Raw genomic sequence first — 21,380 nt, forward strand, 5'->3', positions numbered from 1 at the left:
ATTATTTAATAATAATAATTTGAGCATTAAAGTTTATGCTTAATATGAATTAAAATGCATTTAAAAATCTGTGGTATTAATATGGATGAAAAGTTGTATTATCAATCAATTATAGTTGTGTAAGTTTGTTTCCATATAGATAAATATGTCTATTTATTGAAATGATATTTAGGCGGGAAATTTTTAGACAGACAACTCTGTTTTTATATATATATAGATATATATATATATATGCTTCTTCGGCACCAATCTCTCTACTGCTCTCCTCTCTCAGTCACTCCGCAGGAGCGCCTCTCTTCTCTTCTGTCGGTGAAGGTGAGCGATCTCTCTGTCGGATTGTCGTCGAGCTGGTCGCCATAGATCTTGCGCTAAAGGCTCCTTTTACGCCGGGAGATGACCTGGTGATATCCGGCAAGATGGCCGGCCTCCTTGTCTGATCTTCACTTGGCATTGAGACCTGGGATATACTCGCCCTGTGTTTTCCTTGCCTTGATTTAGCTTTGGCGTTTTTTTTAGTGTTAGTTCTAATTTTTGCAATCAAACAAGTCTTCATAACAGTGAAGAGGAATAGTTTCAAAGTGCGATGTTACAAGCTCATCTAGTTTTCAACATGTCTGCGCTCCAATGGCCTTTACTTCTGATATCACAGAGGACTTGAAAAAAATCTTATCTGATCTATAAAGTGTCCTTGAAGGGTTTTCCCCTTTTGTGTGAGATTTTGCATCAGATGGCTTAGGGGTTGAAGTAATTAATTGATAGAGAAAGCAAACCAGGAACTGGTTAGATTGGAAGAACAGTTAACTATCAATTTGTTAGAGAAGAGAACCAGGTTTGGATTTCTACACTATGCTGATATTAATAGAAGGACGTAGCTGCCTGGTGCCTTGGGTTTCCCCCTTTTTGTGTTTGTTTGTTAGCCTATGCAATCCTTTATTTAGGCATTTGAGGGTGATTTTTAATGAATAAAGAAGATACTATCTATAATGCTGTGAACCATATATTCTTTCTTACTTATTAGTGACAGAGAAGCATTTCATGTGAAATAATTACTTTAAGATGCTTTGTTTTGAGGTTAGACAATTAATTAGCCTAATGTCTACATAGTTGACAACAGGAATCATGCAGAGGGCAATGCAATCACTGCAGCTGCATGGAAATGTTCTTAAACGAGTTGTTCTCCAACACGTTCGGGTCATGAACCCCTCTGTGCTACCAACTGTGTTTTCCCGCTATGAGTCAGTTTTGCCATCACGTTTAGAAGAGCATGGATTTGAAAGCACAACTATCCTGGATATTCTCACAGCTAAAGGGAAGAGTGCCGATGGCTCCTGGCTGTGGTGCACAACTGATGACACTGTCTATGATGCTGTCAAATCTGTATGTTGTTGAGACAATCCTTGTTTCTTTATGTTATTTGTTATGGGAACATCATAGGACGTGAGTGGCATTGCAAACAAAGAAATGGCAGTTACACACTCTTGGGGGAAAACCAACTTCCTTTGAATAGTTTTGTACAAATTGAAATTTTAATCTCTTCCTTTTCTAGATGACACAACACAATGTTGGAGCTCTAGTGGTGGTGAGACCTGGGGAAGAGAAGGCCATTGCTGGTATTGTTACTGAGAGAGGTAATTGTTGGTCAACGATTTATTTTGTTTTTGTAGAATGGCACAACGGAAACTTTGCATGCGCAAAATACATTTTCACGTCTACAACATGCCCTAGCTTGCATGCAAAAATCTAAACATTTATATGCCAACATAAGTGAATCTGTTAATATTATTCCATGTTTCCACTAAATGACACCAACAAAATTAATCTCATAGGAATAAGTTGTGTTGGTATACATGAATTAAATGAGAATAGTTCAATCCTTAATGATTCTGTTCCAATGTTTGGATGGATAATTTGAGGGTGAACGATTCATTCTAAGGAATGACTCAATCCATTCCCTGCTTTAAGATAGATGGAAATTTTCATTCTACTTTGAAGTATAATATTCATTAACAAGTCATCATTCAAAAATTTAAATAGAGATAAAAAACAGTAAACTAAGCAAGACAAATGACTGATTGGTTTCAGGCTAATTGATCTAGGTGGGTTGGGTCTGCTGGTTGAGCTGAGTAGGCAGGTAAATTGGTTGGGCTAGGAGGTTAGGTGGGTGGCTAGGTGGGCCTTGGTGAATGAAGCCGGGCTTGTCAGTGGGTCATGCTGACTTGTCAGGAATATTAGGGTGGAAGGTGGGCAAGCCAAGTGGGTTGCATAGACTAGTAAGATCGATTAGACAGGGTGTGCTAGTTGGACCAGTTGAGCAAGGTGAGTTGAAAGAGATGGTCAGACTCAACAAGCCGAGGAGATTGATTGGGTGGAATTTATTGGACAGACTAGTGGGACTGGTCAAGCTAGGTGGACCAAGCAGGCCAATCTAGCCGGGCGAGCTAGCCAACTCGGGGGGGGGGGGGGGGGGGGGGGGGGGGGGGGGGGGGATCAGGTGGATTGATCATGTCAATTGGATGAGGTAGGCCAATAGAGTTGGCAATATTAGACATGACATGACAACATGATGCAACCCAACTGACCAGATAAATGATTAACAAAAATAAAATCTGAAAGTCACATAGCACAATTCTAAAATATAAATGAGTGACACTATTTGATCCATTTACAAAAAAAATTGAAAAATATCAATAACTTTTATATTATATAACTTTATCTTTAGAGATATTTTATAAAACATCAATCTGAATGACACGAGCTGATTATGAAATGATTAACATGATAAGACATTGATTGCCACTCTTACATATCGGTCGGGTTTGGGTTGGTTGAGCTATGGTGGCTGAGCAGCCCAGCAAGATGGTCAGGGTGAGTTTATTGTGTCGGCTAGATGAGGTAGATTGGGCACCCCTAAAGAGACTACATAGAGGATGTAAGCTAGATTCACTGGATTAATTAGAAAGAATAGAAAATGAGTAAACATGGACCGAAGCATCCCACTTATACCAGTCTCTTGTTACAATCGATTAAAAGAATGAAATGCAAGATTCACCTTTTTATTACATTCCATTCCTTTCTAAATTCCATTTGATTCTATTGCATTCCATTTATTCATGGTTTTTTAGTAGATATTGCATTTGAATTTGTTTCTCTTCATTCAATTCAGTAGATTTTTGGATTTCCTTTGTCGTTTAGTTTCTATACCAAAATATGTTGTCCCTATGGCAACTGCAATTATGGACTATTTTGACACTGGTGCATATGAATTCATTCTACTTCAAGAATATGAGAAGCTTCGGTGGCTCTAACATTAAAGATGAGATTCTTTTTTTTGTGGATCTTAGTTGCGCTTTCATTATGCATGTAACATAGATATGGTATTTTTCAAGGTTCATCTGCATCAAATTTGAAGATTCTAAATTAAATAGTTACATTTGTGATTTTTTTCTTATTGATTTAACTTTGTGAATTGATGCAACTCAATTGTCCAATGTTTCCCCAACTTCATATATTTAATCAGTTGTTAATTGAAGAAGCTGCGTTCTTTAACTGAGGTAAGTGACTAGGAACAAAACTATTTGTGGAAAAGGGCAGCACCAATGCTGTTACTAAATTGGTATAATTAATAAGCTGGAAGCTAAAGAATACAACAGCGAATAGACAACTGAGTTGAATCTTTTGAACATCCAGTAAGAATAATTGATTCACAATAAATTTGTTCTGCACTCGTTCAGAATCAAGAACCAATTCTGATGATTCTGTTCTCAGTTATGCATCCTGATTCCAGTGTGTTTCTAATGTTTGGTTTCTTTGTTCTTCAGATTATCTCCGTAAAATCATTGTGCAGGGAAGATCTTCCAAGGAAACTAAAGTTGGTGACATCATGACTGAAGAGGTATAATTGAAGCAGCAATTTTTCATTATCTTTTTTATATGGCTCATACATTTTTGACAAAATTATCCCTCCAGTTGAAACTGTAAATTTTGCATGTGAAAATATTGTCCACAGATTTATTGTTTCACCTTTCAATCTCATTCAAACTCTTCTTCTTAAATTCAGAATAAACTTATCACTGTGACTCCAGATACTAAAGTACTGCGGGCGATGCAGCTGATGACAGGTTTGAACGTCTTCTACTTGAGTTTATTTAGCTGGATTTGACTAAAACAGTGAATTGCAACCTCTTCCATTTGCAGACAACCGCATTAGGCACATTCCTGTGGTTGGTGAGAAAGGAATGATCGGAATGGTCTCCATTGGCGACGTTGTTCGAGCTGTGGTGAGCGAGCATCGCGAGGAGCTGAATCGCCTCAATGCTTATATACAAGGAGGATACTAAGACAAGTAGTTCTCTAGTCAAATAACAATAGACCATAATGATGGCAAAAAAAAACCCTCAAGTTTCTTTGAGCAGACTGCAAGCCCAAGTACAGATGTGCCGGTTTTCTCTAGCCAAGCAAACCTGGATCCCTGTTTCTGGCTACTTGATAAAGTTTCTGAACAAATTTCCTTCGATACATCATGCTTCTTATGAAGTTGCAAGCCTATGGTTGAATTTAATAGGTTGAATTTTCAAAACCTCTTCTATGCTTTTACCTTTATCGATGAGCACATCGTCTCATGAAAAATGTCGTATAAAATTTAACAAGACATATTACATGCAGTGGATTACATACGTATGCAGTTGAGTGTGTCATGTTGAATTTCATGTTACAATTTTCATGTAGTATATCATTTTTCTTCTTTAAAATACTTTGGAATGTGAAAATATGAAATGTTTCGTGATTGGATTTTCAAGCAATGATATATTACATGAAAAATGTATCATTAAGGCTACGTTTGGTAAGGGGTAATTCAGACTTGTAATGTAATCAGGATTACATTACAAAATGATTTACTTTGTTTGGTAACATTTTAGAGATGTAATGTAATGTAATTGGATTACAAAAGAGGAGCCAAGATATGTAATCTGGATTACAAAGGAAATAGTATGTAATCCGATTACATTACAGATTCTATTTTTATCGTACCAAATATACCCTTCCACTTTATTAATAAAATTAATAATTTTATAAAATCAATAATTTATTAATTATAATTAATAATTAATTATTAATAAACTTAATTAAAATAATTAATAAAAGTATTAATAAAATAATAATTATTAATTATTAAAATAAATAAAATTAATAAAATTAATAATAATTATTATTATTAATTTAAATAAAAATTATTTATTATTATTATTAATTAATAAAATATTTATTAATTATTTTAATAATTTTTATTTTATAATTTTAATTAATAATTAATTATTAATAAAATTAATTAAAATAATTAATAAAAGTAATAATAAAATAATAATTATTAATTATTAAAATAAGTATTAATAATTATAATTAATAAAATAATAAAATTATTAATAATAATAATTAATAATAAAATGGTAATTATTAATTATTAAAATAAGTATTAATAATTATAATTAATAAAATAATTAAAATAATAAAATTATTAATAATAATTATTAATAATTTAAATAAAAATTATTTATTATTATTAATTAATTAATTAATTAATTATTAATTATTTTAATAGTTTTTTTTTTATAATTTTACTTAATTATTATTTAAACTAATTAATTATTTTAAAAATTTTTATTTTAATTAGTAATTAATAAATATTTTACTAATTTTTATATTTTATAATTAATAAAATTATTAAAAATTATTAATTTTATTAATAAAAATTTAATCTTTATTATTACATTTATTTTTATTTTATTTTAAAAATTAGGAGGGTATTATTGGTATTTTATAATAATAAAAATTAGACTGAAAATAATGTACACCAAACACTGTAATGTAATCATTATTATTTTTTGCTTTCTTTTATTCTTTAAAATACTTTGGAATGTGAAAATATGAAATGTTTCATGATTGGATCTAGTGTGTCGAGCATGGAAGTATAACACTATCAAGTAATATTTACCTTATAAAAATAAAATAAAACGAAATATTTCTTTGATTGATTTGGCTATGTTTGGGTCGTCCTCAACTAATTAATTAATTAATGGTTATTAACAAAGACATAACCATCAATTAGAGATAAAACAGGACCACCAACCGCTTTAATCTCTATAAATTAATGTGTTCATCCCTCTCTCACCATCCACTCCGGCTCTCCTCAACCTCCGATCGAGAGAGCCACTCGCCGCCATGTCGAAGCTCTCGGCCCTCCCCGCCCTCCTCCTCCACCTCCTCCTCCTCGCTTCCACCGCCGTCGACGCCCGCGTCCTCAAGCGCATGCAGCCCCGCCGCGCCCTCCTCGACGTGGCCGCCGCCTGCAAAACCACGTCCTACCCCCTCCTCTGTCAGTCCCTCGCCGTCCCGGCGAACTCGGCCTCCCTCAAGGACCTCACCGGCACCGTCGTCTCCGCGGCGGCGGATAAGGCCAAGGAGGCGCAGGCCGAGGTGGCGAAGCTGATGGCGGCGCCGGGGACGCCCAAGACAGTGAGCGAGTCGCTGAGCGTGTGCCGGGCCAACTTCGAGTCGGCCGTCGACAGCCTGCGGGGGGCGGGCAAGAACTTGAAGGGGGCGGCGTCGCACGCAGACCTGATGAACAACCTCTCCGCCGCCTCTGCGTTTGTGGAAACTTGCAGCGACGCGTTCGACGAGCGGGGGTTGAAGTCGCCGGTGGCGAAGACGGCGGAGCAGCTCGGGATGTTGGTCAGCAATAGCCTTGACTTGGGCTCCGCCTTGAAATGAGCGACGACCAATTTAGCACGTATTTTAAAGTAATTGAGGGCTTGCAAATCGATTATAACATTAATTCGATTTTGCTATGATTAAGGAGTTTTCGACATGGCTATATTATTATTATTATTATTATTATTATTATATTATTATTATTATTATTATTGTCATCTCATATAAAATGATTTTTTAAACTCTACTTTCTTTGCTTGCTATGGCTAATTTTTAAAATAATATTCAATATTTAATAACTTTTTTTTAAAAAAACTATTTAATTTTTATTAATAAATGCTCTATATCTGCTTATAAGATTTAATAGCATCTAAATATTATAATTTTTATAGCATTTAAAATACAATTTATAGCTTATAATTTTAATAGATTTATGATTGGTGATACACAACATGAAATCATAGCATGAAATCGTAGCATTATTGACAGTTCCACTGACATTAATAGACCCACTGCATGCAATTGTGAGTGTTACAAATACCATTTCATGGTAAGTATCATTTCTCTTATATGATAAGTTTGATAATATCAGCCTTACAATTTTGTAATACCTACAATATAATTTAATTTATAAGATTTATACAAAATTCATTTTCAAATTCACACATAAATAAAAAAAATCATATGTGAAATGAAAGAGACATTTACACTAATCCTATCTTCCATTTGAATCTTGACTTAGCCAAGGAACTTGATTGGATGCTATTTTTTTTTTTGTTACGAGAATTCCATTCTTCTTCGTTTTTTTTATCGATTATCATGCAATAAATATTATTATATTTAATTATAAAAATAATTTACAACTAATTTTCGATCAGACTCCATAGAGTTGCTGAAACAAAAAGTGGTTTGGTCGGCCATGCGCAAGCTTTTGCACGCTATGGCGTGCGTTAAATTATGTCAAATAAATAATTTTTAAAAAAAATCTAGAGTTATTCAGTAGATGATTGATTTACTTAAATGAAAATTTATTATCGGCCATCAACATAAACAGAATCAATCTTATCCTATGAAAATTATAGTTGCAGTAACCAATAATAGATAATTATTTTTTAAAACAGAATCAAATCGATTCGTAATTATAAAAATTATAGTTGCAGTAACCAATAGGAGATAATTATTTTTTAAAAGCAATAATTACGAGAGCAATATACGACCAATTCGCATCATTGTATTTGTTGCTTTACGATAACAAGAGCTCTTTTCTATGGCAAACAAAATAATTTGCGTACTCAAAACGATTTTAACATTTCTGGGATTGAGATCTTAAATAACCAGTGGAAGATTCAGAATTAATTAGGAGTTTAGGGTTTAGCAAGTTGCATTTACTTTTTTTTTAAATGAGGGAAAAGCACTAAAAATTATTACTAATAATTATGAAAACGTAATGTGATAAATACTGAACCCTTAGTTTTAGGGTTTTACTAAAATGCACCATCGTGTTTATTTCTTTTACCCAACCGCACCGCAAATCCTTCTTTTTTTATTCTTTATTATATATTTCCATATCAAAATTTCTATGAAAAAAATAAAAAAAATCATCCTTTTTTTAAAAAAAATTAAAATAACTCTCTAACATATTTTTTTTATTTAAAAGCTATATTTATTCAAGTACTGTTATAATAATTATCTGATAGCTATTAAATAATATGTTAAAATAAACCGACTTAATTTAATAAAAATTATTACGCATGCATAAAGTACTAGTATATTTTTAAAAATAATCAATTTAATTAAAATTAGTTAAAATTGATTAAAAGTATTTTAATTTGATCGAAATAAATTTAAAATTATTAGAGCAGCTATGACTAAATTTTAATTAAGTTGTAGTGATTTAATCAAGTTTAAATAATATTGATTTAGTAAAAATATTTTAATAAAATAATATTTCATATATTAATAATTTTAACTAAATTAAAATAATTTATTATATATTATAGTAACTACTTTAATGCATAGCTATATATATATATATGATTACATCATAATTTGCTATAATAATGGTAAATTAAATTTATTTTTAGAATGAAATATATGTCAGAGTGCTATTTTAATTATGTTCAGGTCGAATACTATGGATGGTCACACCACCATTCAATGAATGATCCAATGTGCGCATTCTGGAAGATCATCGATGAAGACCTAAAATACACTTCAATAAAGGATTAGAATGACGCTTGAGAGAGTTTTCGACAAACTACTCCGAGGCGTTGATTGAGATATGAAAAGTAGAGTAGGAAAAAGAAGTAAGTGAGAGTTTGATAGAGCCGAAAAAGAGAATGTGTAAGCCTATAGAATTTGGAACTCTTGCACGTACCTTCTCTAGGATTTATATAGTTGCCAGAAGAGTATTTCTATATTAGAGCTAATGAGGGGATTAGATCGACATAGTCGTTCCTTTCCATCTGCTAAGTGCCACGTGTTTGAAGGATGACATCTAGGAGACCAGAGCTGAGAATCACATAATTGATTCTCCATTCATCCTGTGTCATGTGTTTACGATATTCGTAATTATTGTCAGTGGACACCAATGTAAAGTGTAGATTTGATTTGTGAATGAAGGAATGAGATCGATTGGAGTGACTTTGAAGATACACAAAGTCGACGACTAAGGCCGAGGCAGATATGATATCAGGATATGAGGCCGAAGCCGAGATGTCATGGCTAAGATATCGAGATCGAGATGTCATGACCAAGTTGTCGAGGACAAAATGTCATGGGCGAGATACTGAGCTGAGATGTCTTGGTCGAGTTGTCGAGGTCGAGATGTCGAGATTGGGATGTTATGACCGAGATGTCAAGATTGAGATGTTATGACCGAGATGCCTTGAGACATCTTAGAATGAGTGCACTGAGCAAATTCAACTAGATCTGAATTCCTTTTAGGCCAAGTCAGATTTTCTTTGGGTCACATCTGATTTGTCTTGATTTTGATTGACAACTCAATATGATTCTTGATCACATAGGCATCTAGGCACCTGTGGTTCGATCCCCAGTTACGGCGTATTTGCAGAAATTTTTCTTTAAATGGAGAACGCAATCAAAGGATGCTGGACGTCTGGGCTGGCCACTGCGTGCACTTCCTGATTTACCCTGGTGATCGGTGGGAAATTTTCGTGCGACCGAATCGATCACCTCAGAAATAATCAATAAAACTAACTGGAATTTATCATTTTTTCTGTGATCACATAGGATATTTGGGAGCGGTAGGTTCACCCCATCAATTTAAAAATAAAAACTTTTAAGATAATAAAAGGTTTTTTTTTAATTTGTGCTCAATTTTTAGATGTCCAATTGCTTTTGTGATGGACGTGCCTAGGCGAGCAAAGTTTACTCAGCTTTGGCCGTGACTCCTTCGCTTGGCTGCCCTCCGTGGTGCAGCGACGCAAAATCGCTCGTTACATTCGTGGACAGACTTTAGATGGCGAGGGGCTTTCAACTTCTCCCTTAATTAAACTCATATCCCACTAAGTTTTACACGACCTAATTAAACACTATCATTGCTGTAGCAAAATATGAAATTCACCATTCAGCGGCTCTACACGGTTGGTCCTACGACTATCTGTGAGAAGATAAATTAAAAAATTACAGTTGATCACTATACGAAGAACATTACCTCGGTGTTGAGATTCGACTCTTGTCCATTATAATAAATTTGTCCTATAATAATTAACTCAATTATGTCCCAGGACAATTAAACACCATCATGATTTGGAACTCTCTCACCCATTTCATCGTTCATGCAGTAGATTCAAGAGTTCATCAACTCCCAAGTTTCTTTATTGAACACTCTCTCTCTACCTATCGAACTCGAACAGTATAACTCACTCTCCAACATATTAATGTTGGGATACAATTAAAATTTCACATTGAAAATATATGAAAAAGATCATGGGTTTATAAGATGGAAGATATTTCTATTGGTACGAAATATTTTGGGTTGAGCTTAAAAAATAAAGTCATGAGTGCTTAGGACCAAAGTGAATAATATCATACCATTATGGAGATATTTTGGCGATTCCTAATAAGGGATATGTTGGAATCGTTAGAGAGGTGGGTAAAACTCAAAAATAAAATCATAAATGTGTAGACTCAGAGTGAATAATATCATACAATATATATGGATTCTATCGAATCTAATGGTATGAGGATGGTTTATGTGGTTTGGTGTCATGTGAGGACCCTCACAAAGAAATAATTAGGGGGCTCCTAGCTAGCAAGAGAGGTCTCTTGGAACGGTTAAAGAGGGGCTTTCAGTGATTTTTTATTTGAAGAGTAGATTGTTATTATTGAAATATAATTAAAGTTTCATATTGAAAATAGTATGAAAATTTTTAATTAAAATTTAAAAATAAAATCACAAGGAGGTGGAAGTGAATAAAAGAATTCATGAGATCTCGGACTCTCGGTGGCTTGGGAATCCTAGTGACTTCGACATCAATGCATGGCTACATGTTACAGGAGCTGACTATGTAGTACACCATTAATATCCAAATGAAGAAAACCCTTTCTGAACGCAATCTCCGAAAGATAAAATCTCCTTCGAAGCGAGTGGGTTGGTCAAAAGCTCACGTTCATCATCATCTCCTCGCTCACTCAGTGGAGGAAGGAATAAACCCGGCCGCATGTGCATGCAGACGAATTCAACCTTTAGGTTGCTTTTCTTCTAAGCTAATTAAGCTTCCTTTCATTTACAGTAACGAGATCGACTTTCAGTTTCAGTAAACAGATGTCTTAAACTTGGTTTTTAAGTCACGAAAGGTCACTGATTCCCTGCAAAAAGCTTATTTTTACCCAAAAGCAAAGCATAAAAACAAATTAAACTACTGAAGATGCATGGAATTAAGGATCTGCACATGGCATTGGATTTTGTCTGCTGGCTGTTGCGATCTGCAAACTAAACTGAAGAAGAATACGAGGCATGAGTTGGTACTGTCTACGTACTACTCCAGAGCCACCAAATCACTACTGGAATCACAATGTTACGTTGTTCTCCATTACTCCGTTGGGAAAATCAATTAAAGCAGTACTGCGTCTGCTCCACTCAAGATATCTCGGGTTATTCCATTTTGCTCTGCCTGCTTTTGAGGTTTTGGGAGCGGTTGGGAGAGGGCAGAGGGAAGCGTGGGGACTGCATAGTGCTGTTGTGTGAGTGGGAAGCATCAATGGAGGCTAAGTCCCCACTTTAAGTAAAGACTCGATGCCCCGGGAAGACAGAAGAAATATAAATATTGTTATAAAATGGACACTGATAAATACAAATAAATAATATTGTACTAGTTATAATTAATATAGATATTTCACCTTTGATCTATTAATATTATATTATAATAGAATTTTAATATTAATCAACACTAATAACATTATATTATAGCAACTCTTTTATATATATATATATATATATATATATATATATATATATATATATATATATATATAAAAGTGTTTCATGCAATCAAATGGACATCCGGATTGGTCGCCGTATGCGCTTTTCGAACCCTGGTGTCGGTGGGAAACTTACCATTGCACCGGGCCGACCACCCCCAGAGATATGGCAACTGGGATTATCATTATTTTTTTTATATATAGGCGTTTCATCTTTATTCAATATTGATCAACACATATCAATATCATATATATTAAGCAACTATGAATCATAACCACTATAATATAAATAATTTATTTTCGATTAATACTAGTCAATATTATGTTGAACCAGTTAAAGGATCATAGTTGTTATAAATACGAAATAGTAATTGCTATGCAATTGTAACAGCTACAATCTCGTAGCGTTATAATTAATTACGTAACAATTATTGTTAGTACCCTAGTGGAATTTTGATGTGTAATCAAATAAGTCTGAAATTAAACTTTGTGGTATTTGACACATATGTCTAAGTGTATTGGGATTTAGGAGATCACACGTAACATCTAAATGACAAACCTTAGTAGAAGACACAAGCGAACGAGAAGGATGGTACGGGAAATGAGCCAATCGACTCAGTGCATCCGAGGTACGAGGAGCTACGGAAGAGTGCTCCGGCGGAGCAAAAAGGACGCATGAGAGTGAGTCAGAAGGGTTCAATACATCAGAGGGATGAAAAGTTAGGGAAAAGACTGCACAAGGCGACCAAGGCAGAACGGAGAATGAAAGAGAAAATGGTTGACACGAAATTGACCATTCCAAGCGTCCAGGCACTCGGATCCATTCCGGGCGCTCCAGCATCCAGGCGTCCGGATCCATTCCAGGCGATCGGATACTCAATCCATGTCAGCGTGAGCCATTGCTACAGCAGATGAAGATGAAGTCCACGTCAGCGGAGTCCAAGCACCCAGAGAAGTTCCAGGCGCTCGGATTGCAAGGAGTCATCTAGACATGTTAGTAGACTATTAACAAATTAGATTGGGATCGACGAATCTAGGCACTCGAAAGACTTTCAGGCGTCCAAAAGTGCTACGTCAACATAACTGTCAAATCGAGGTGAAGGCTATAAATAGACTGAAGCTCGAAGTAGAAAATATACACTTGAATTATCTGTTTCGTTCAATTTATTATTAGTCTACGCTCAACCGTTATATGAGATTTTTCCATCTCTGGAGTATTTTTGACAAGGAGATTTTTGATAAACATTTTCATAGTCTTGGACTAACAACTTGAGAATTGTAACCAAGTAAATATCGTCTCGTATTTTATTTCATATTTTATATTATTTTTAAATTAGTGTGTCCTTGCTAAAACATTAATAAAAGAAAGAAGTCAAATTTTTTTTACAGGTCGTTATATCTTATATTTTCAAAAAATAAAATGTGTAAAAGTGGGATGGGATATCATTTTGATAATAAATGAAAAGGGCATCATAGTTTTACCCCAAAAAAAACATATCAATTTGGTCTTGATTTAAAAATAAAAGAAGTTTCAATTTGAGTTTGGGATGAAAATAATTTAATAAAATCTAACCGATAAGTAATATAATTAAAGGTTGATAAAATTGAACATTTTCATTTGATGTATTAAAAATTATATAATATTTTTTTATTTGAAAAATTTAGACCGATCGATTTCGTTTGGTTTGGAAGCTTAATGATTCTAGTTCAATTCGAATTTTCTTTAACCTTCAATCGGTTCGATTTTTGTTTAATATTTCTCTAATAACTCAGTAAATTAAATTGAAATATGTACACCTCAATTTAGACTAACGAGTAAGGGTATTAATGGGTCTCGTCTAGATCGAGCATGATGTAGTTTAGCTTGGTCGACTCTAAATTGTTGGACATGACCTAACAAGTCAAGTCTGGATCGAGCATGATCTAAACTTGAGTTGGATGTTAAGGATCTAATACCTCTTCAATAAAAGATAGAATCTACAACCTAGCAGTGTCATACGATCAATCTTATAATCATCTATAAGGAGGTAAATCAGGAAGTTATAATTGACCATTGTAAAAGAGGACATTGTCTCAGTTTCATCTAAATTCAATCTTTATCTATTTTAATAAATCTGTTCCGCAATAACCAATTAACTCAACCATAAAGATCTAATACTGAGCTACGCTAGGACACATGCCATGTTATTGATGGAAACATGAATTTATAATGTAATATTCTAAATCCATACGAATACAAAATTAGATTTATACATAAAAAAAAATCTAATTTCATCGATTTTATAATAGAATAGAATTCGATTGTAGCGGGAAGTGCCATTGCTCACGTTGTCTTTTGTGAAAGCGAATCTTATGTAGCAAGAATTCCATTCACCTATCTACAAGTTTTTGCAATTCAATCATCTATGATAAAATCATCAAAGATTAAAATTTTCCAAACTCTGTCTATAACTCACTAGAGGTTCAAGAAATAAAAAAAAAAATGTATGCAAACATGATATCCAACAACAATAACAACAAAAGGATTGAATAGAGGGACTTCTGAGTTTTTGTTAATTTCATATGTGTCCATATGATTCATCATTTCGATGTATCATTTCTTCGGATAGAAACAGATTCTGCACCATACACTCCTTGTTAATGAGAGGCATGGAGATCTGTCAGATTGTCTAACCCTACGAAGACCACATCCTTTTATATATCAGATTTGAATATGTTATCAGTGTCCATCAACCATAATAGATTATGGATTAACGAATTATATATATATATATATATATATATATATATATATATATATATAGGAAATTGATCTCCTGCGCTCCGCTATCCTGCGCTCCCCGTGCGCGAAACAATCGAGACCGTCCGTTTCTCCGATCGACGCACAGTGTTTCTTCTCGGACGTTTGCTCCTTCACCGCAGCTGTTCACCGGCGTCCGGCCATCTCCGGCCACCGGACCGGAGCCGATGGATGCGCAACTCACCGGCGCCGGGTCCGGTGGTCGGATTCCGGCCAAATTCGGCGCGTGATTCCGGCCGTGATTCGGCCGAAATCCGGCCGATTTCCGGCGAAAGCGGGCGCCACCGTGTCTGCCCTGTTTCGGCCGGAATTCCGGCCGGATTCCGGCCCAATCCGGCCGGAATCCGGTGCCGATGTGTGCGCCGTCGAGTTGCGCTTCCAACGAGTCCGGGATTGCGGCCAACGGTGATCGGACGACGAAGAACGGCGGCGATGAACGGAAGGAGGTCGGCTGTCGCGCACGGGTAGCGCAGGTGAGCGGAGCGCAGGAGATCAGTTCTATATATATATATATATATATATATATATATATATATATATATATATATATATATATATATATATATATATATACAAGAATGCTATCCTGGGCGCCTCTCCTTACGCGACCCGTGTGCGTCTCCTCCGACACATCGCCGTTCCCGCCGGCATCGCGACGTCGTCCGGCCATCGATGGCCGCCGGACTGGACCCGATGGACGGCCAACTCACCGGCGGTCCGATGATCCGGAGTCTGACCTCGATTTGGTCGGAATCGGCGAATTTGGTCGGAAATCGCCGCCAGAATCGAGCGGCCGATTCCGACCAAAATTCGGCCGGCCGCCGGCCAAATCGGGGCCGGCCAAGTCACGGGAAGGACCGGTGGCTGCCGCCGGTCCTTCCCGTGACTTGGCCGGCCCCGATTCGGCCGGCGGCCGGTCGAATTTTGGCCGGAATCGGCCGCCCGATTCTGGCGGCGATTTCGGTCGAGATTCCGGCCGCCACCGGTCAATCGGGGCCGGAATCCGGGCCCATCCGGACTGCCGGTGAGTTGGCCGTCCATCGGGCCTGGTCCGACGGCCGTCGGTGGTCGGACGGCGTCGCGATGCCGGCGGGAATAGCAACGGGTTCGGCGAAGACATTCCCAAAAATGGACGGTTCAGATTGGCGCGTGATCGAAATGGACGGTGTCGCGCACAGGCGCTCAGGGAGGAGGCGCCCAGGATAGCGTTTCTATATATATATATATATATATATATATATAATAATAATAATAATAATAATTCAAACATATGAATACTTTAATTAAATCACATCATGCTATGTATTATTAAAAATAATATGCATGTAAGCCCAGATATTTAAGAAAATTAAATCCAACATTCACATCTCTACTAACCCAACTACCCAACTGGATGATGTTAGCTCTTATATTCTTTGGCAATATATTCCTACCAACTGTTATTTTAATGTGCTAAAAAAATTGTAATGTTTTGAAATTAAGAGTTTGTATATTATTTTTAAAAAATTTTAAAAAAAATTATCGATGGATAGTTGTCAGATCCATAGGATCTGTATTTTTCGATTTATTCAAATGATTTACTATATTATCACTGTTTCATGTTGAGATCCACTTCTGGACGCGCAGCTTTCTTCTCAAGGGCGGAGCCACCTTGAGAGGTACTCGGGCTATAGCCGGCCGGGGGCCCAATACCATTAAAGAAGAATTTTTTTGGGATTTATAAGTAAAAGAAAGGCAAATTTGAATAAATGAAGAGAATAGCTCGGGTAGTTTGGAATTAGCCCGGGTAAATTACCCGGGTTGGCTCCGCCAGTGTTTCTTCTTAGCACCACGTGTGGGCGAACTTGAGCGAAGAGGAAGATGTAGGGCTTCTAGGACCTACGAGTACAACGAACGTGAGTAGGAAGGCCAGGGGTTGTCCCGACGCGACCACTCCGATGTTTAAGTTAGCTTGTGTAGAAGGAGAACGAGAGCGAAAAGAGAAGATGTGAGATTGCATGTCTCCCCTTAGTACAGAACTAACTTTTTATATGAATCGAAGACGTTATGTCATGTCATAGATGTGACTGAAGTTCCATCACCGTTATGAATGTGTTAGAAGGCTTGGTATAGTCAGCGCATATGTCTCATCGCTGACTTGTATTTAAGGGGGTCATGTCACCACGCACGTCTGTCATAGCATTGTCATGATGAGTTGCAGAGGTGGCAGGAGGACATTCACAACCGTACGATGGAGGAGTGGTCTTTGGGAAAGAAAAAGAAGCTCGCATTGGGCCAGGGCAGAACGGGGAAGCCGGCGTGCCTTACGTCTGAATGGGTCGAGTCGGCTCGGGCAGGGACGCTGCTCCGAGAATCCGGCTCAGCTCGGAAGTGATGTAGGGCCGAATTGACAGGGAGAGGCCTGTTTCCTTGCGGATCTGGCTTGGTCCCCGCATCGACCTGAAGGATTTGGTTCGGGGGTTCGGTGCCGAGTCATTCGAGAGGGTGAAACTTGATCTCCGCACCGATTTGATGGGTTCAACGAGGGGATTTGGCTCTGAGCGTCCGAGGGGATGAGCCTCGATCCGGCTCCGGCGCCGGCGCCGCTGGCGAGGTACTGTAGTCAGGTCCTAGCCGATTCCTTCGATCCGACCTAAAAGACTCGACTCGGGACCAAGGTGCCGGGGATACGGCTTGATTCCGGGCTCTGTGACGCTCTGAGCCCAACTCGAAGGTCCGATTCGGCTTTGCGACACTCTGGGCTAGACCTGATAGGTCGCTTTCAAGCTTGGCTAACCGCGATCCGCTCCTCACGCCCATAACAATCACTTCTAAAATTAGATCTTAAAACTTAGATTAATTAGATATCTTATTATAAAAAAATAGAAAAAAAAATTGTGATTCCACTACTGCCGGACGGAAAGCTCGAGGCATTACTCACTCACTAAGAGAATATTTACTGAACAACACTACACTAATGCGGCCAACTGTACCGTACGTATTTACCAGCAACACGAAACTAAACCAGCATTAGGAAAGTTCCGCCAAGAAAGATTACACAAGAACATTTGTCGTCTTCTTCCACCAGTATATCTTCAATCAAAAGTACAAACTCATTGTTTTGGTATCCAAAAAATCATCCCTTGACAGATAGTATCTGATGCAGATGCTCCTCCAAGAAAACAGTAACTGACACAGAACAGAACAGAACATCTGGGAAATGGAGAAAATGACCACAGGGGACACTCAGAACTCGAGTGGATCGAGTTGCATGCCTCCTTTGCGATCCAATCCAAAATTAAGAATGGAATGAGAAGAACCCCAAGAAATGAAAAGCCGAAGATGCTGCGCATCGTTTGCTGTAATATATATAATGCCCTGACCTCCTCCTTCCTGCTTTTACTAGTCTCGTCAACAATAAAATACATGGCAGAAAAGAAGGCGATGGAGGAGAAAAAGGAGGAAAAGAGCGTGCTTGAATCACTTTAAACAGGGAAGCAGGGACTCTTGATTGCACCTCTCGTGGCTGCAACCTCCGCTCATCATGCAAGCGCCAGAGCAATCAGTCCTCTCTTTTGGATCTCGACGTGAAGGGAGGAGGAGTGCGTGATGGCAGGCAGGCAGGCAGGCAGTGTGGTTAATCGAGGAAACGGGGGAGGTTCGTTCGTGGAAGACGAGGGGCGCCCATGCACCACGATAAAGACAGATATAGAACGACAAAACGAAGAAGGTCCGAAGCTCCGAAGTTCCACAAAAATGGCTGACAGCCGTCGCAGATCCCTTCCTGTGCTCGTCCTCATTCTCGCGCTTCTTCTCCTCGCCGCCGCCGTCGGTCCGGCCGTCTCAGAGGCGAACAGTACGGTTTTCTGGCCGGGGGAGGAGGTGAGGAAGTATAGGAGAGTAAGAGCCCATCTCAAGAGGCTGAACAAGCCCCCTGTAAAGACAATTGAGGTACGTACGTCTTCTCTATATTTTTCTCGGTCTAAGATCTCTCACTTATTTTTGGCTCGCCGACAGAGTCCCGACGGGGATCTCATCGACTGTGTGCTCTCTCATCTTCAGCCGGCATTTGATCATCCGAAGCTCAGAGGGTCGCGACCTCTGGTGAGTTCTGCGTCCTCATCTCTGCGCTCGATCGTTTCATCATTCGAATTTGTATTAGGATCCGCCGGAGAGACCGAGAGGCCATGCCCCCGACGGCACGGCGACCACCGGGCATGACTTCCAGCTGTGGAGGACGTCCGGCGAGTCGTGTCCTGAGGGATCGGTGCCGATCAGGAGGACCAAAGAAGAAGACATTGTGCGCGCCAGCTCTGCGAAGAGATTCGGCAGGAAGCCTGTCGCGATTACTAGACTTGATTCTGAAAGCGACGACCACGAGGTCAGTTGGTAAAGCAGATTCTTCATTCAGTTCCACTTTACCCTTTCTTCCATCGAAAGCATTGAATCTGTGTAGTAGTTTGATCATTTCTCTCTGTAATTCTTACAATTCACACGATGAACAGCATGCGGTTGGGTATGTCGTGGGAGATGAATATTATGGTGCAAAAGCAAGCATCAATGTGTGGGCACCCAAAGTGACGAGCCCTTCTGAATTCAGCTTATCGCAAATATGGGTCATCTCTGGATCCTTTGGCACCGACCTCAACACCATTGAAGCTGGATGGCAGGTGCTAAATTTGGCCTTAAAAGAACTATTAACATCGATATATTTTTCGTGATACAGAGACATACTTCTGCTTCTTTGTGTTTCAGGTCAGTCCCCAGCTATATGGTGATAGTTCTCCGAGGTTCTTCACTTATTGGACTGTAAGTTCTATTTAAAGATATACCTGCTCAATATATACAATCATTCTCTGAATCTTGAAAATTTTCAGAGTGATGCATATCAAGCAACAGGATGCTACAACCTTCTCTGCTCAGGCTTCATTCAAACCAACAAACATGGTAGCCATTGGAGCTGCCATTTCCCCTGTTTCAACGCCCACTGGCGGCCAGTTTGATATCAGTCTTTTAGTGTGGAAGGTAGTTTGTAACTTATTTTTAGTTAGATTTAATCGAAAGTTTGATTGATTGGTGTATGAATTCATGATTGCAGGATCCGAAGCATGGGAACTGGTGGTTGGAGCTGGGGTCGGGGACGCTGGTGGGGTACTGGCCGTCGTTCCTGTTCAGCCACCTGTCGGAGCACGCGAGCATGGTGCAGTTCGGGGGCGAGGTGGTGAACACGCGGCCGATGGGGGAGCACACGTCGACGCAGATGGGCAGCGGGCGGTTCGCCGGCGAGGGGTTCGGGCAGGCGTCCTACTTCCGGAACCTGCAGGTGGTGGACTGGGACAACAGCCTGGTGCCGGTGCCGAACCTCCGGGTGCTGGCCGACCACCCCCGCTGCTACGACATCCAGGGCGGCATCAACGCCGTGTGGGGCAACTACTTTTACTACGGCGGACCCGGAAGAGACGACGACGACGACGACAGCTGCTCCTGAGTCGACATAGAAATAGAATTACATTCACTTTCACCTCCCCATGCAGGCAATTAATTGCATGGCTATATATACACACGCAACTCATTTTCTTTTTCTTTTTCTCGATGTGGTTCATGTAGGAGATCTGCGTGCGCCTAAAATCAATTTTAGCCGCATAAAATGCAGCGGAAAAGGGATCCCTCCAGAAGATCCATGCGAAAACCATATTCGTTTTACCGATTCTATCTATTGGAATCGATGTTACCTTCGATGCGAGTCCTTTACAATCCCGACAGCAACTCTTGCCTTGAAAGGTTGACGGATCTCAGCACGATCAGTGTGTTCGTGCCTCTACTATATCCACACGAACACTGAGATGGAGAGAAACCAGATCGTGGTGCTAGCACAATACTAGGTTCGGCCAAGGTAGAAGAGAAGAGGAAGAAGACCAATAGTCATTCTCTCAAGACTCTCTCATCCTTTTTATATCCAACCATGAAATATGAAGGGTTTTTGACTCTTGGGATTCCATGGAATTAATACATTTAATAATCTCATGTATACCATGCATGATGATCATACAACTCTTTTAATGATGTTCATGCAACCCTCTTAATGATAAGAGAATTAATACCCTATTAATCTCATGCATGATAATCATGTAACCCTCTTAATAGATTCGATTTGACTTAAATCCAATTTGAATCTCACTCAATCCAAATTGACACTAAAGGACTGACACTAACAATTCATTGTTTGATGTTGTGATGGATGCATCAATCAATTAAACTCTCCGTTAGGATTGATGTGGATTGCCAAATCAATTGTATACAGCTTCAGGAGCATGTACATTTTCAGGTGCAAATACAATTCAACATGAATAAAACAGAGGGCCTGAGCAACTAATGTGTGAATTATGATACAGTTGGCCTGAGCAGTAACTCCAAGGTCGAGTCAGAATCGCCGGATAAACAAAAGAATCAA

At 38.4% G+C, this 21,380-nt stretch overlaps 2 protein-coding genes and 1 pseudogene across 3 annotated transcripts; all 3 read left to right on the top strand.

Annotated features, from left to right (window-relative positions):
• Window positions 1-239: 239 nt before the first annotated feature.
• LOC141821293 (CBS domain-containing protein CBSX3, mitochondrial-like) lies at window positions 240-4,558 on the top strand. 2 transcript variants are annotated; one of them, XM_074708703.1, is made up of 6 exons: window positions 240-315; window positions 1,115-1,377; window positions 1,547-1,628; window positions 3,819-3,892; window positions 4,058-4,118; window positions 4,195-4,558. In XM_074708703.1, exons 2-6 carry the CDS (start codon window positions 1,120-1,122, stop codon window positions 4,335-4,337), a joined length of 618 nt encoding a protein of 205 aa, XP_074564804.1. In that variant the 5' UTR covers window positions 240-315; window positions 1,115-1,119; the 3' UTR covers window positions 4,338-4,558. The 2 variants fall into 2 exon arrangements, with proteins under 2 accessions (XP_074564804.1, XP_074564805.1); XM_074708704.1 differs by having other exon boundaries at window positions 254-315; window positions 1,105-1,377.
• A 1,630-nt stretch (window positions 4,559-6,188) lies between these two features.
• Window positions 6,189-6,885, top strand: LOC141815926 (uncharacterized). The gene has a single exon (XM_074703791.1). The coding sequence runs from the start codon at window positions 6,217-6,219 to the stop codon at window positions 6,763-6,765; it is 549 nt and encodes a 182-aa protein (XP_074559892.1). The 5' UTR covers window positions 6,189-6,216; the 3' UTR covers window positions 6,766-6,885.
• Window positions 6,886-18,003: 11,118 nt separating this feature from the next.
• LOC141822131 (protein neprosin-like) lies at window positions 18,004-20,498 on the top strand (annotated as a pseudogene).
• The last annotated feature ends 882 nt before the right edge of the window (window positions 20,499-21,380 follow it).

The sequence above is a fragment of the Curcuma longa genome, chromosome 2 (assembly GCF_044706935.1).
Source record: "Curcuma longa cultivar G26 ecotype Majalengka, Jawa Barat chromosome 2, ITB_CL_G26_1.1, whole genome shotgun sequence".
Classification (NCBI taxonomy): Eukaryota; Viridiplantae; Streptophyta; class Magnoliopsida; order Zingiberales; family Zingiberaceae; genus Curcuma; species Curcuma longa.